The sequence below is a fragment of the Salvelinus fontinalis genome, chromosome 1 (assembly GCF_029448725.1).
Source record: "Salvelinus fontinalis isolate EN_2023a chromosome 1, ASM2944872v1, whole genome shotgun sequence".
In the NCBI taxonomy this organism is placed as follows: Eukaryota; Metazoa; Chordata; class Actinopteri; order Salmoniformes; family Salmonidae; genus Salvelinus; species Salvelinus fontinalis.
The window spans coordinates 22,474,312-22,486,680 of record NC_074665.1 but is presented as its reverse complement, the minus strand read 5'-3'; the positions used below and the strand labels follow the sequence as shown (position 1 = coordinate 22,486,680).

The 12,369-nt window shown below is 43.3% G+C and overlaps 1 protein-coding gene across 4 annotated transcripts; it reads right to left on the bottom strand.

Annotated features, from left to right (window-relative positions):
- Positions 1–367: 367 nt before the first annotated feature.
- On the bottom strand, positions 368–12,347 carry LOC129839748 (progranulin-like). 4 transcript variants are annotated; one of them, XM_055907408.1, is made up of 17 exons: positions 12,257–12,347; positions 12,003–12,060; positions 11,002–11,142; positions 10,716–10,853; positions 10,404–10,517; positions 8,438–8,573; positions 8,102–8,214; positions 7,441–7,570; positions 5,987–6,078; positions 5,598–5,757; positions 5,306–5,403; positions 4,796–5,044; positions 4,248–4,484; positions 3,666–3,935; positions 2,679–2,912; positions 2,309–2,566; positions 368–1,933 (listed from the first exon to the last, which is right to left on the bottom strand). In XM_055907408.1, exons 2-17 carry the CDS (start codon positions 12,045–12,047, stop codon positions 1,784–1,786), a joined length of 2,565 nt encoding a protein of 854 aa, XP_055763383.1. In that variant the 5' UTR covers positions 12,048–12,060; positions 12,257–12,347; the 3' UTR covers positions 368–1,783. The 4 variants fall into 4 exon arrangements, with proteins under 4 accessions (XP_055763383.1, XP_055763448.1, XP_055763533.1 ...); XM_055907473.1 differs by having other exon boundaries at positions 8,102–8,211; XM_055907558.1 differs by having other exon boundaries at positions 12,003–12,026.
- Between the last annotated feature and the right edge of the window lie 22 nt (positions 12,348–12,369).

Genomic DNA, 12,369 nt, shown 5'->3' with positions numbered 1-12,369 from the left:
ATGACTCATACATTGCTTATTATTGGGGCGTCAGGTAGCCTAGCGGTTAAGTGCGTTGGGCCAGTAGCGAAAGGTCGATGTTTAAAATCCCTGAGCTGACTAGGTGAAAAATCGTTTGGTGTGCCCTTGAGCAAGGCACTTAACCCTAATTGCTCCTGTAAGTCGCTCCGGATAAAAGCATCTGTTAAAGGACTAAAATGCAATTGTCCTACAGTACAGCTCAGGAAATATGACTTATGTCTAAATTCAAGCACACAAATGTAAAGTATGTCAGATAATCCATTCACACATGAATGACTGGAAAAGGACTAGTCCCCAATGGAGTTATATATAGTACAAAATCACAATAATAAAAAAACTAGGCATGTCAGTTAAGAACACATTTTTATTTATAATGACGGCCAAACCCGGACGACGCTGTGCCAAATGTGCGCCGACCTACAATGCCACAAATACACCCCAAATGGTTGTTTTTCAAACGTAAACGATGAAATATATTTTAAAAATATATTTCACCTCAGTTTGCATACACTTATCAGGGACACAAATTCACCCTCTCTTCAATGAGATAAAATCTTTTAAAAGGAATAAATTTTTTGGTGTAGTGTTTGGTGTAGATTTGTGTACATTTTGATATCAACTAAACATTGTGCAAAACACTCATACATAATTCCTATGAACTAGACGTACTATGAAATAGGGAAGTCTGTCATTTTTGTAAAAGCAAATTTCATGAGGAAATAATTTAACTGGGGTTTACCAGTAATTCCTATACTGAAAATCAAAAAAGGACCAACCATAGAATTAGGAATTAGAATAGTTTAATAAGATCTCTATGGGCACAATTCTGTTTAAATAAAGTTATTTATGATCATTTGTATTGATCACAATAGTGATCAACAATAAGTATTATGACATCAAGATAAGATGACTGATTAAAAACGTTTTGCTTTAAATACATTGTATGCAAATGATTGTAATGTATTCTAACTATATGATTATAAAGATGTATATAGATAAATGGAAATTACACATTTAAGAAAATGTCTATGACTTCACGGGTTTGAGTGACAGCATTCAGAAAACTGTCAGAGGTTGGACCATCCATCTCGATCCTCACTTCACAGAAAGTAAAGAACCAGCAGCCAAAACATACATAAAATCGAGAAAAATGTTCAATTACATTAACACTGTCGGCTGATCAATGGCTATATAAGTACTTCCAGGCGATAAACTAACAGTCACTTACTAATGCTTGGTTGTGCCCTGCATCAACAAAACATGAAAATCAGCTTTCTTATACTATGTAGCTGTGTTCTTAAGAGTTTGGTAAACAAATTCATTTTTGATACGTCTCAAAGCAGGCTTAGAGTGATAGTTCCAACAAGAGGCTATAATACATTCATGTTTCTCATTTGCATAGAGCAAAATGGCATGATATGGGGCAGTAGTAACTAAACGTAAATCTAAAAGACATTAAGGATAAACGGAGAAGCTAGCTGCATAAAAATCTTAAAACACTTCTGGATGGACATTGGGTAGAGATGCTGAATTTTCAAACATTTCTATTTCCTGGTTCTACCCCAATTGAAAACCAAATAAAATCACGAAAAAAAGGGAAAGAAAATAGATAGAAAAATACTAAATCTTCAGTCCCTTGTCCATAAGGTCGTGTTCCTCTTATGGCATGTTCTGTAGGTTAGTAAGTGTGCTGGAGGGAGGAACATCAGATCAGTGCTGCTAATGATTGGCACAGAGACCAGATCAATGCATTCTGATTGGCTCAGAGTCCAAAAGGAACAAAGTCTCTCTTTTTGTTGTGAGTGAAGAAAATATCCCAGGTCAACTCAGCCTGCTGGGAGCAGCCTCCCTGCCCTAGGTGACATGTGTATCCCATGGGGCAGCAGTGCTTGGCGTCTGCGCAGCATACTGCCTGTGAAGGGAAAGCAAGTTTAAAGGAGTAGATTTTTCAACTTGATGTTAGATGGTTCCTCACCCTGAAAGTAGTCTATGGGTCAGGAGAAACTGTAATCCATGGTTAGGTTCTCTTTAAACAACCTCCACAAACGTCAGCAAACTTTAGCCACAACAAGCTAACAATCAATGGAAGTGACAGGGGCATGTAAGCATGTTGTTTTTTTATGCATTTACCGCCCACATATTGGAACGTATGCGCGGCCTATTCACTAGAATTGACGGGCATGTTACCGCCTAAATGGGCAGAACGTTGTATAAAAAGTTGAATGGTTCAAAATCCCCAAAAAAGTTACATATGTCAAGTTAATTTTCAAAGACGCCGTGTCGCTACCTTTGGTTCGGGGCAGCAGGACCATTCTGTGGCGGAGGTCTTGCAGCATGTCTGCAGTTTGGGACAGCTGTACTCTCCAGCACCGTCACACTTCACATCTATCCCCGCCTCCGCTGCTCTCTGCTGGGACTCTGCCACCTTTGTCTGGGGAATCATATGGGGGAGAACACCCTCTACCGGTTTCTCACAGGTCCCAGTCTGCATGTTGCAGCTGTAGCCCTGTGGGCAGCAGTGCTCGTGGTCTGTACAGCAAACAGCCTGCGGATAGAGGGAAATAAAGAGAAAGAGAGAAGGAAAGTGTCCCAATTAGACAAAGTGTGTGTACTATATAAATCCAACCCATTATCACAGAAAGTCAATGGAGACGCACCTTGACCAGAGGACAGCAGCCCCATTCTCCTGTGGGCAGCTTGCAGCAGGTGGTCCCAGAGGCACAGCTGCTATTGTTGTCACACTTGACATCTTTCAACATGGCTCCCACAGTCAGGGCCTTCTTCTTGCGGTACCAGGGGATGGTCAGGCGGCCCTTAGTGCAGCAGGTCTTTTGGTCGTCACAGCTGTAGCCGCTGGGGCAGCAGTGATCTCCGTCGGCACAGCACACCGCCTGGGGAGGAGAAGAACCTTACACTGAGGTCATACAGAGATTACTACTGTATAATCACCATTTCACCACGTCATTTCAAATCAAACTTTGTCACGTGTGCCGAATACAAGTGTAGACCTTACCATGAAATGCTTACTTACAAGCCTGTAACCAACAGTGCAGTTCAAGAAAGAGTTAAGAAAATATTTACCAAATAAACTAAAGTAAAAAATTATAAAAAGTAACAAAATAACAACGAGGCTATTTATAGGGGGTAGCGGTACCGAGTCAATGTGCGGGGGTACAGGTTAGTCGAGGTAATTTGTACGTGTAGGTAGGGCTGAAGTGACTATGCATAGATAATAAACAGTGAGTAGCGGCAGTGTAAAAACAAATGTGGGGGGGCAATGTAAATAGTCCAGTGACCATTTGATTAATTGTTCAGCAGTCTTATGGCTTGGGGGTAAAAGCTGTTAAGGAGCATTTTGGTCCTAGACTTGGCGCTCCGGTACCACTTGCCGTGCGGAAGCAGAGAAAACAGGTCATGACTTGGGTGACTGGAGTCTGAGAATTTTTTGAATTGGGCCATAAGCTCCACAAGGAGTAAAGATGAGTGAGTAACCCGAAATACTATTTTCATAATTTCAACTATGTGGTAATTTTCTGTTATGTAAAATAGCGACAACTTCCAATTGCCTTGTTCATCATAAATAATCATATTTTGAAATGTTGCTGAGGTTGCCACAGGTAAAGGATCCATAGTAAACTCCTTACCTTGGGTAAGGGGCAGCACCCCCACTTGCCAGTCTTTTTCACGAAGCAGCAGGTGGTATCTTTGGGGCAGCTGGTGTGAGGGTCACACATGTTCTTGGCTGAGTGGACGGAGGGGGCACTGGCCTGGGGAAGCCCTCTGTGCAGTGGCAGGCCTGGCAGCTTGGGGACCCAGGGCCGGCTGAGGAGCCCGGGCTTGTCACAGGTCTGTTCGGCCACGTTACACGTGTAGCCTTTAGGGCAGCAGTGCTCGTGGTCGTCGCAGCACACCGCCTAAGGGGCAACAATAACATTATTTCAATGCGGAACTTCTAGTTAAGAGCACCTTGTTTTGTAACCACAACAAATCTACGCCGGTATTCATAAAGAGTAGGCATGTTGAGACACAATGAATATTGGCCCTGATCTACAGTATCTAGTGTCTTAAAGTGAGAAAACATCAGATATGTCAGCTTAGGACGCTTCTGTAACACACACCCTGGGCCTGAAGTCGAAAAACAATGTTTCTCCAGAACTATACACAACTCTTCAATTCATCTCAGTCTCTATGAAGGGAGTCATTGAATGGGAGAAAGTTAAACTCACATGAGGTAGAGGACAGCATGCCGACTGTCCCGAGTTCTGCCTGCAGCAGGTGGTGCCCCTGGGGCACATGGTCTGTTCGTCACACTTCTCAGTGGCCAGTGGTGTCTGGGTGGGGAGGGCTGGCACCTTGGTGACCCACGGCATGGTGAAGCCTGAGGGATCATCACAGGTACTGGCCTCCAGGTTACACACGGTGCCGTGGGGGCAGCAGTGGAGGTGGTCGTTGCAACACATCGCCTGAAGGACACAGAACGCACAGGCTTGTTATTACTGAGATAAGTTAGGCTAAAACGTGATGCTTATTTGCCTCAAATTTAATTAAATGACTTATGACTGAGATGACTGGAATAAAAGACTACTCATGTACAGGGACAGTTGTGGTTTTCAATTAGTCGAGAAATTCAATTTCATGTCTAGTTACTTCCAGAGTAGAATTTAACATCGACATCATTCAAATCAGATTCAACCTTAGGTAAAGTTGCCTAAAGGTTAGACCCTTAACTTAGCAAGGAACAAGTCAATGGGGGTATATGTGGAAATGGCCGTACATTGGGCAGGGGGTAGCAGGCCCAGTTTCCCGTGGTGGTCTTGCAGCACGTGGATTGGCCCGGGCACGATGTGGACTCGTCACATTTGCTGTTGGGCAGCGGCTCCTCCTCCGACACGTAGCTGAAAGCAGGCACCTTGTCCAGTATGGGAACCAGGGCAGAGCCTGAGGGGTCATCACACGTACTCTCTGCCAGGTTACAGATGGTCCCGTGGGGGCAGCAGTGGAGATGGTCATCACAACACACAGCCTATGGAGGAGCTCAAAGGAATCAGTGTGGGGTTCGCTGGTGCAGAAGAGTCCACAGTTTATATAGTGTTTCTGTTTACATATCTTTAACGCTGCAAGACAAATTTAACCCCACCGACCGTAAAAGAAAAGGAAACACTTGGCAACATGAATAAAGGGAATTACACAAGATTTCATAATCACGTGAGTCTCAAGGGCTGAGCTGTACTGTCAAGTGTGATAGGAATTTTGACTGACACTCTCTCACACACACATACAGTACCTTGGGCAGGGGGCAGCAGACCCATTCTCCATCTAGTGATTTACAGCACGTACTCCCATCGGCACAGGCCACAGAGTCGTTGCAGGGCACAGCATTGACTGGAGGACACAGACCTTCACATGTTAACGTATGGATTTGACACCTCTGGCGAGATGCAGAATAGCAACAGATCTGCCCAAATATAAACTTTCATTCCATTGGTCACTATGCAGTCGTCTATCTTGAATAGCCCGACATGGATAATCGGTTGCAAATTGATGTTAACATCATGTGCTAATGTTTGATGTCTAACTTTGTCTCGGGCCTCTGCTCTGTAGGGATGAAGTGGTCAATGTGGCAGGGATTTTGACAGCCATGGGGGTTTGGTCGTGTTTAGACACACAGGTGCCCTGTCCCAGGTCACAGGTAGTGCCCTCTGGACAGCAGTGGAGGTGATCTGAACAGCACACAGCCTGCGGAGAGCAAAAGAGGGGTCGTGATGAATCAAATTTGCTTAAATTGATGCATACTTGTATTCCGTCACACAAAAATTCAGGACAGACAGACAGACACAGAAAGAGAGAGAGAAAGAGCAATCTGGCTAAACTAAAATAATCCTACTTCATCCAGCTAAATTCTACGACAGCTGACGCATTTCCTGATTATGGTGGTGAGTCACTGGGCTCAGAGCATAGTACTCACACTGGGCATAGGACAGCAGCCATAGCTCCCATTCCCCTTCAGGCAACAAGTGGTGTCGTCAGGACACAATGACAACTTGTCTGGGCAATCCACTAAACGAAATATGCACATTAAAAAAAATATTGTATAACAGAAACTCTAAATAATTGTCATATTATTTTCTTACAAGAGGTCAGAATTCAAAAAGGACCACATACAGTGCATTCGAGAACGTATTCAGACCCCTTCACTTTTTCCACATTGTGTTACGTTACAGCCTGTAGAAATCATTGTCCTGTTGGAAGGTGAACCTTTGCCCCAGTCTGAGGTCCTGAGAGCTCTGGAGCAGGTTTTCAGTGAGGATATCGCTGTACTTTGCTCCGTTCATCTTTCCCTCGATCCTGACTAGTCTCCCAGTCCCTGAAGCTGAAAAACATCCTCACATCATGATGCTGCCACCACCATGCTTCACCGTAGGGATGGTGCCAGGTTTCCTCCAGACGTGACGCTTGGCTTTTAGGCAAACAAGTTCAATCTTGGTTTCATCAGTCCAGAGAATCTTGTTTCTCATGGTCTGCGTCCTTTAGATGCCTTTTGGCAAACTCCAAGCGGGCTGTCATGTGCCTTTTACTTAGGAGTGGCTTCCGTCCAGCCACTCTACCATAAAGGCTAATTGGTGGAGTGCTGCAGAGATGGCTGTCCTTTTAGAAGGTTCTCCCATCTCCACATAGGAACTCTGAAGCTCTGTCAGAGTGACTATCGGGTTCTTGGTCACCTCCCAGACCAAGGCCGTTCTCCCGAATGCTCAGTTTGGCCAGGCGGCCAGCTCTAGGAAGAGTCTTGGTGGCTCCAAACGTCTTCCTTTTAAAAATGATGCCACGGTGTTCTTGGGGACCATCAACGCTGCATAAATGTTTTGGTACCCTTCCCCAGATCTGTGCCTCGACACAATCCCGTCTCTGAGCTTTACGGACAATTCCTTCACCCTCATGGCTTCGTTTTTGCTCTGACATGCACTGTCAACAGTGAGACCTTATACAGACAGGTGTGTGCCTTTCAAAATCATGTCCAATCAATTGAATTTAGCACGGGTGGACTTCAATCAAGTTGTAGAAACATCAAGGGTGATCAATGGAAACAGGATGCACCTGAGCTCAATTTTGAGTCTCATAACAAAGGGTCTGAATAATTATGTAAATAACATATTTCTTTTTGTAATTTGTATTAAATTTGCCCCAAAAAATGTAAAACCTGTTTTCGCTTTTTCATTAGATTGACGAGGATTTTTTTATTTTAATTAATCAATTTTAGAATGCTGTAACGTAACAAAATGTGGAAAAAGTGAAGGGGTCTGAATATTTTCAGAATGCACTGTAACCCCTCATTCCACTGGAAAGTTACACGCTTACACTACAAATTCAATTAGTAACATCCCAGTAGCCATTGATTAGGGTGAGAAGTGGTTGGTGCCTCACCATCGTTGGGGATTGCAGAGATCTTCTTGGCCAATGGAGTCCGTGTATTGGGGGAAGTGCACATCTCATGCTCCAGGTCACAGGTTGTGTTGCCAGGGCAACAGTGGAGTTTGTCAGTACAGCACACACCCTGTACAGAACACATGATTTAAGACAGTATATCAGTTTTGAAATGTTCAATCTCTACATCTCCCTTTAGCTACACTTTCCTCACATTGAAACACTTTTTCTTAGACTAAGACATATGTGACTGACAGTTACTACACATCCGCCTGTGTGTAACACACATTGTGCAACACACAGCTGAACAAAATGGCTTAAGATTGTGTGACCCAGGATCTACTCTGTATTAAAAACTAGGTGGTTTGAGCCCTGAAATCGATTGGCTGACAGCCGTGGTATATCAGACCATATACCACGGGTATGACAAAACATGTATTTTTACTGCTCTGATTACATTGGTAACCAGTTTATACTAGCATTACAGCACTTTGGGGGTTTGTGGTATTTGGTCAATATACCACGGCTAAGGGCTGTATCCAGGCACTCAGCGTTGCGTCGTGCCTGGATACAGCCCTTAGCTGTGGTATATTAGCCATATACCACACCTCCTCGTGCCTTATTGCTTAAATGACCCAGCACCAGCCCCAGCTCCACTCACCTCAGGGTAGGGGCAGCAGCCAAAGTCTCCACTGGCCAGCAGGCAACATGTGGTTCCGTCTGGGCACAGGCTCTTACCACCTGGGCAGGTCACTGCTTGTCCAACCACAGCTACTGAGACACCAGGAAGAGAACTGTGTTGTGTTCATTAGGCACCAAATTGAAGAAAACAGACTGAAAAAGGAAGGGACTGTGGACTTTTCCAATTAAGAAACAAAAAAGGGAATTTATTTTTTAAGTTTTTCTTTGTGTGCCCTACTGAACACAACCCTGGAACATAATTCAACAACAACTTCCTGATAATCTTGCAGTTTATTTCTGTCTGTTCCTTCAGTACCTGTCTGCCTCTTCCTTGCAGGCACTTTCTCCCTCATAGGGAACGTGTCCAGGGTGGGCGACACACACTTGGAGTGGGCTAAGTCACATTTGGTGCCCTCTGGACAGCAGTGCATCTTGTCCTCACAGCACACCGCCTTGAGAGAGAAGACAAGGTTTAGAATGCGTTCAGGTGGGCATTCACGCTTCAGCAAACAAAGGAAAGGAGCTTATCAATGACAAAAAGAAGAGCTTGCCCTCACATCAAATTACTTCCAATATGCAAGCAGTTTCCACCAACAGATTCGGGGTACAACAATGTGAGCTGCATTCACTATGCGAATGTATTATGGTACACTGGAAGGAGGCCTTAATTTAACCCCTATTTTTAGAACGTCGCCCTTTGGAAAAGATACATAGACGACATCCTACTGGTATGGAGCGGTACTGATGCTCTCCTTAATTTCTTATATTAACTTATCTGACCTCAATCTCAAATTTACAGCAGAGAGAAGTCAGTAGAAAATAGACTTCTTGGATCTTACAATTCACAAAAATAAAGAAAACAAGTTGGAGTTTGCGGCTTGCGGGAGATGGTAGAGTAGGAATACACTTTACCATGCAACCAGTAACCATCTGGTACACCTTAAGCGGAACATAACGGTGGGTCAATTCCTAAGACTCCTACATAACTGCAGTAAAGACATAGATTTCGAGCACAAAGCTAATGATATGCGCACCAGGTTCCTGCAACGCGTGTATGATAAGAGTGTCATTGAACAGACAAATGCCCGTGCTAGAGAGACTGAAAGTCAAAGCCCATTCACTGGCACTAATTGAAACAAGAACAAAATAGCCCCACATTTGGGTATGGAGTACAGACTATGTGCCGGTCACATCAAACCCATTGTATTGAAACACTGGAACATCCTCAAAAAGTGATCCAGGGCTTGGGCCCCTCTCTCTGAGCGAACCCATTCCAGGGCGCCCTGCCTCAGAAACGTGGGGGCGAGTTGACATAGGGTCACAAAACTGTGAACCGCTATATAAAAAGGTAGAAAAGTATTTTGAAATACAAAATACCATCCTCTGAAGCATCTTGTTCCAGATACCATGGTGATTTGTTTTTCAAGACTTTCAAATACATATGACTAAACACTCAAAATTAATTAAAATAAATATTTGAAATACAGGTAGCTAAAAGAAATAGGCTGACTGCCCATCTCTGTGTATATGCACACCCAAGTCAACTCAAATACACTTGCCAACTGGCACAAGCACGTTTTCAAAGTATTAATATCCTAGGCCGAAGTAGCATTTTTCCCCCGTTCTGGAGTGTTAACCTACAATCAAATATTTACCATCAAAATTCAGAGAACAAGGGATTATTTCACAAGGCAAGGATCAGTGTGCCCGCTTTTGCAAATACTATAGAAAAAGTAAAAAAAACATATTCAATTTTCGCGTATTCTAGCCAGGTCCTTCATTCTGCTTAGTGAAAAACCCCTCCAGCCGTCACTGGGACTAGCTTCATTAACTATGTCTAATCTGCTGCCTAGTAGTCATGTCAAGTCACTTTCTAAACAAAGGCTTACTCTGTTAATAGCTGAAGCCAAGCTTACCATTTTATTATCATGCTCAAGAAGACCAGAGGAACTTAGAATGTGCAGATGAATCAATTATTTCAATAAAGGTCCCTCGGGTATTTTAGTGCGCAGTGTTGACGGTTGCAGAATCAACTGAAACATTGTTTCAACACATTACAGTGGTTGTTCCAGGTGAATATTGTACGACCACAGGAAGAAAGAATGGTCCTGAGGCAGCAGTTAAATGCAAGGGGCCTCATTTTCACAGCATTAAAATATGCAAAACACTATGGTATTATTAACCTACAGATTTTTGATCAATGCAATTTTATACTCTCGGAATGTCACCCAATGAGGACTTCCAAATATGGAATAGGCCTTATGGAAAAGTATGTAACGTACCTTGGCCATGGGACAGCAGCCCCAGGAACCGCCTGGGAGTTCACAGCAGGTAGTGTCGTCTGGACACTCGGCCTCGCCGTCGGGACAAATGACTGCCTTCACTCCCTCCAGCATCTAAGGAGTGACAGGCAACGCATATCAATGAATGAGTTTGAAACATGCGTTACATTTATTCAGGCAACAAAGTTAATTACCATGAATGAATAGGCGTGATAAAATGAAGACATCTAATCTATATTAAACAAAACAGACACAATAGATTATAATAGACAGAAATACACAGATGTATGGATATCGTTGTATTCCCTTTACCAGAGGGCCGATTAGGCGTTTGGCAGGAACTCTTCTGACCCACGGCAGAGAGACGGTTTTATTAAGGCACTTGGAGTGCACTAAATCACACACTGTCCCCTCATAACAGCAATGCAGGTGGTCCGAGCAGCACTCAGCCTAGAGACGGGATTCAAAACAGCGTCATGTTTCACACTATGGGTACGATTCAAAGCGGGGTCTGCTGGACCATCAATATGTCCTGCAGTAACCTCATTTAATCAAGCAATCACATACACAAACTTTAGACCAGAGACTAGTCACTTACATTCGGTAGTGGACAGCAGCCATATCCCCCGCTGGGCGTCTTGCAGCAGGTGTTCCCCTCTGCACACATCCCACCATCAGGACAAATCAGGGCTGAGGTCAGGCCTAGCAGAGCCAGACACGCCACCCCTATCTGCACAGTCTGAGGAGAGATTAAGAAAACCTAAGACTGTGTGCTTGTGTGTGTTTGAGACATATTTCTTCATTTGTTTGATGATGCTATGTCAATAGGTGGGTGGTGGTGAATAACGTTGTACACAGGGTGATCAATGTTTCAGCTGTAAGCCTACTGGGTTCACCCACATTAGGAATGCAGAAGTCTGTGCTTAACTCCATACATTTGCTCTGAGGTTCATGTCCTTTCCAGGCAAATATGTGTGTGTGCTGGATCACACTAGAACATTTGAACTACAATCTTTAAGTCTTTATCTACACAAAACCGCAATAGCTAGTATGTCATCTGGGGACTTATGAACCTGAAATGGACTACTTCACTCACTCACTGTAGCCTAGTCAGCCATTTCGATAAACATGATTGCTAAAATGTTATCAGAATGGACTTTTAGCACGTCCAACTCATTCCAAATAAGTACTGTAACTGCTAGTACTGCTAACTAACTAAACTACAATGCTTATTTAATACTATGGTGTTCAAAGCGGGGTCTGCTGGACCGTCAATATGTCCTGCAGTAACCTAATTTAATCAAGCAATCACACATATGACATATTACCTCGACTAACCGGTACCCCACCCTGTATATAGTCTCGCTATTGTTATTTTACTGCTGCTATTTAATTACTTGTTCATTTTATTTATTCTTATTTATTTATTTATTTTTCATTTAAACTTAATTGTTGGTTAGGGGCTCGTAAGTAAGCATTTCACTGTAAGGTCTACACCATTTGTATTCGGCGCATGTGACTAATAAAACATTTGATTTTAATACTACTACTACAATGCTTTTAATTTAGTCTCAACCGTGTTGGAGGGGAATCTCTTACCATTGCCAGAGAGTCTGAGAAAAGCTTAAGAGGGAATATCGTCATATAAGTTAGCCTTCTAAAGATGAAAGAAAACAAGAGTAACAGTACGCCATTATCAGACGATCACAACAACAATGAATGACAGAGCTGACAGTTGTCGCTAGCGAACGTTAGATAGCTGGCAGTGGCTAGTAGCATATTAGCTAGCAAGTTAAGAAAATTAAATTGGTCAGGCTTGACGCCCGACAAAATGTATGAAATGTGTCATCTACCTTCGTGTGCGATGTACAAGTTCAAACTGGTTAAATTATCATTCATTCGAAGCGACGTTGGAGTATTATGCGGTCTGGGGTGACTTCGGCTTTTTTCTGAAAACAAGATACGC

What these genes read in the sequence shown, in the direction of transcription:
- LOC129839748 (XM_055907408.1), bottom strand. Translation starts at nt 12,047, where the DNA reads ATGACGATATTCCCTCTTAAGCTTTTCTCAGACTCTCTGGCAATG. An exon ending in GCTGCTGTCCACTACCGAAT is followed by an intron (nt 10,854 to 11,001) that starts GTAAGTGACTAG and finishes TCCCGTCTCTAG; the next exon opens with GCTGAGTGCTGCTCGGACCA. An exon ending in TCTGCTGCCCCCTGCCCAAG is followed by an intron (nt 5,045 to 5,305) that starts GTACTGTATGTG and finishes GCTCCTCCATAG; the next exon opens with GCTGTGTGTTGTGATGACCA.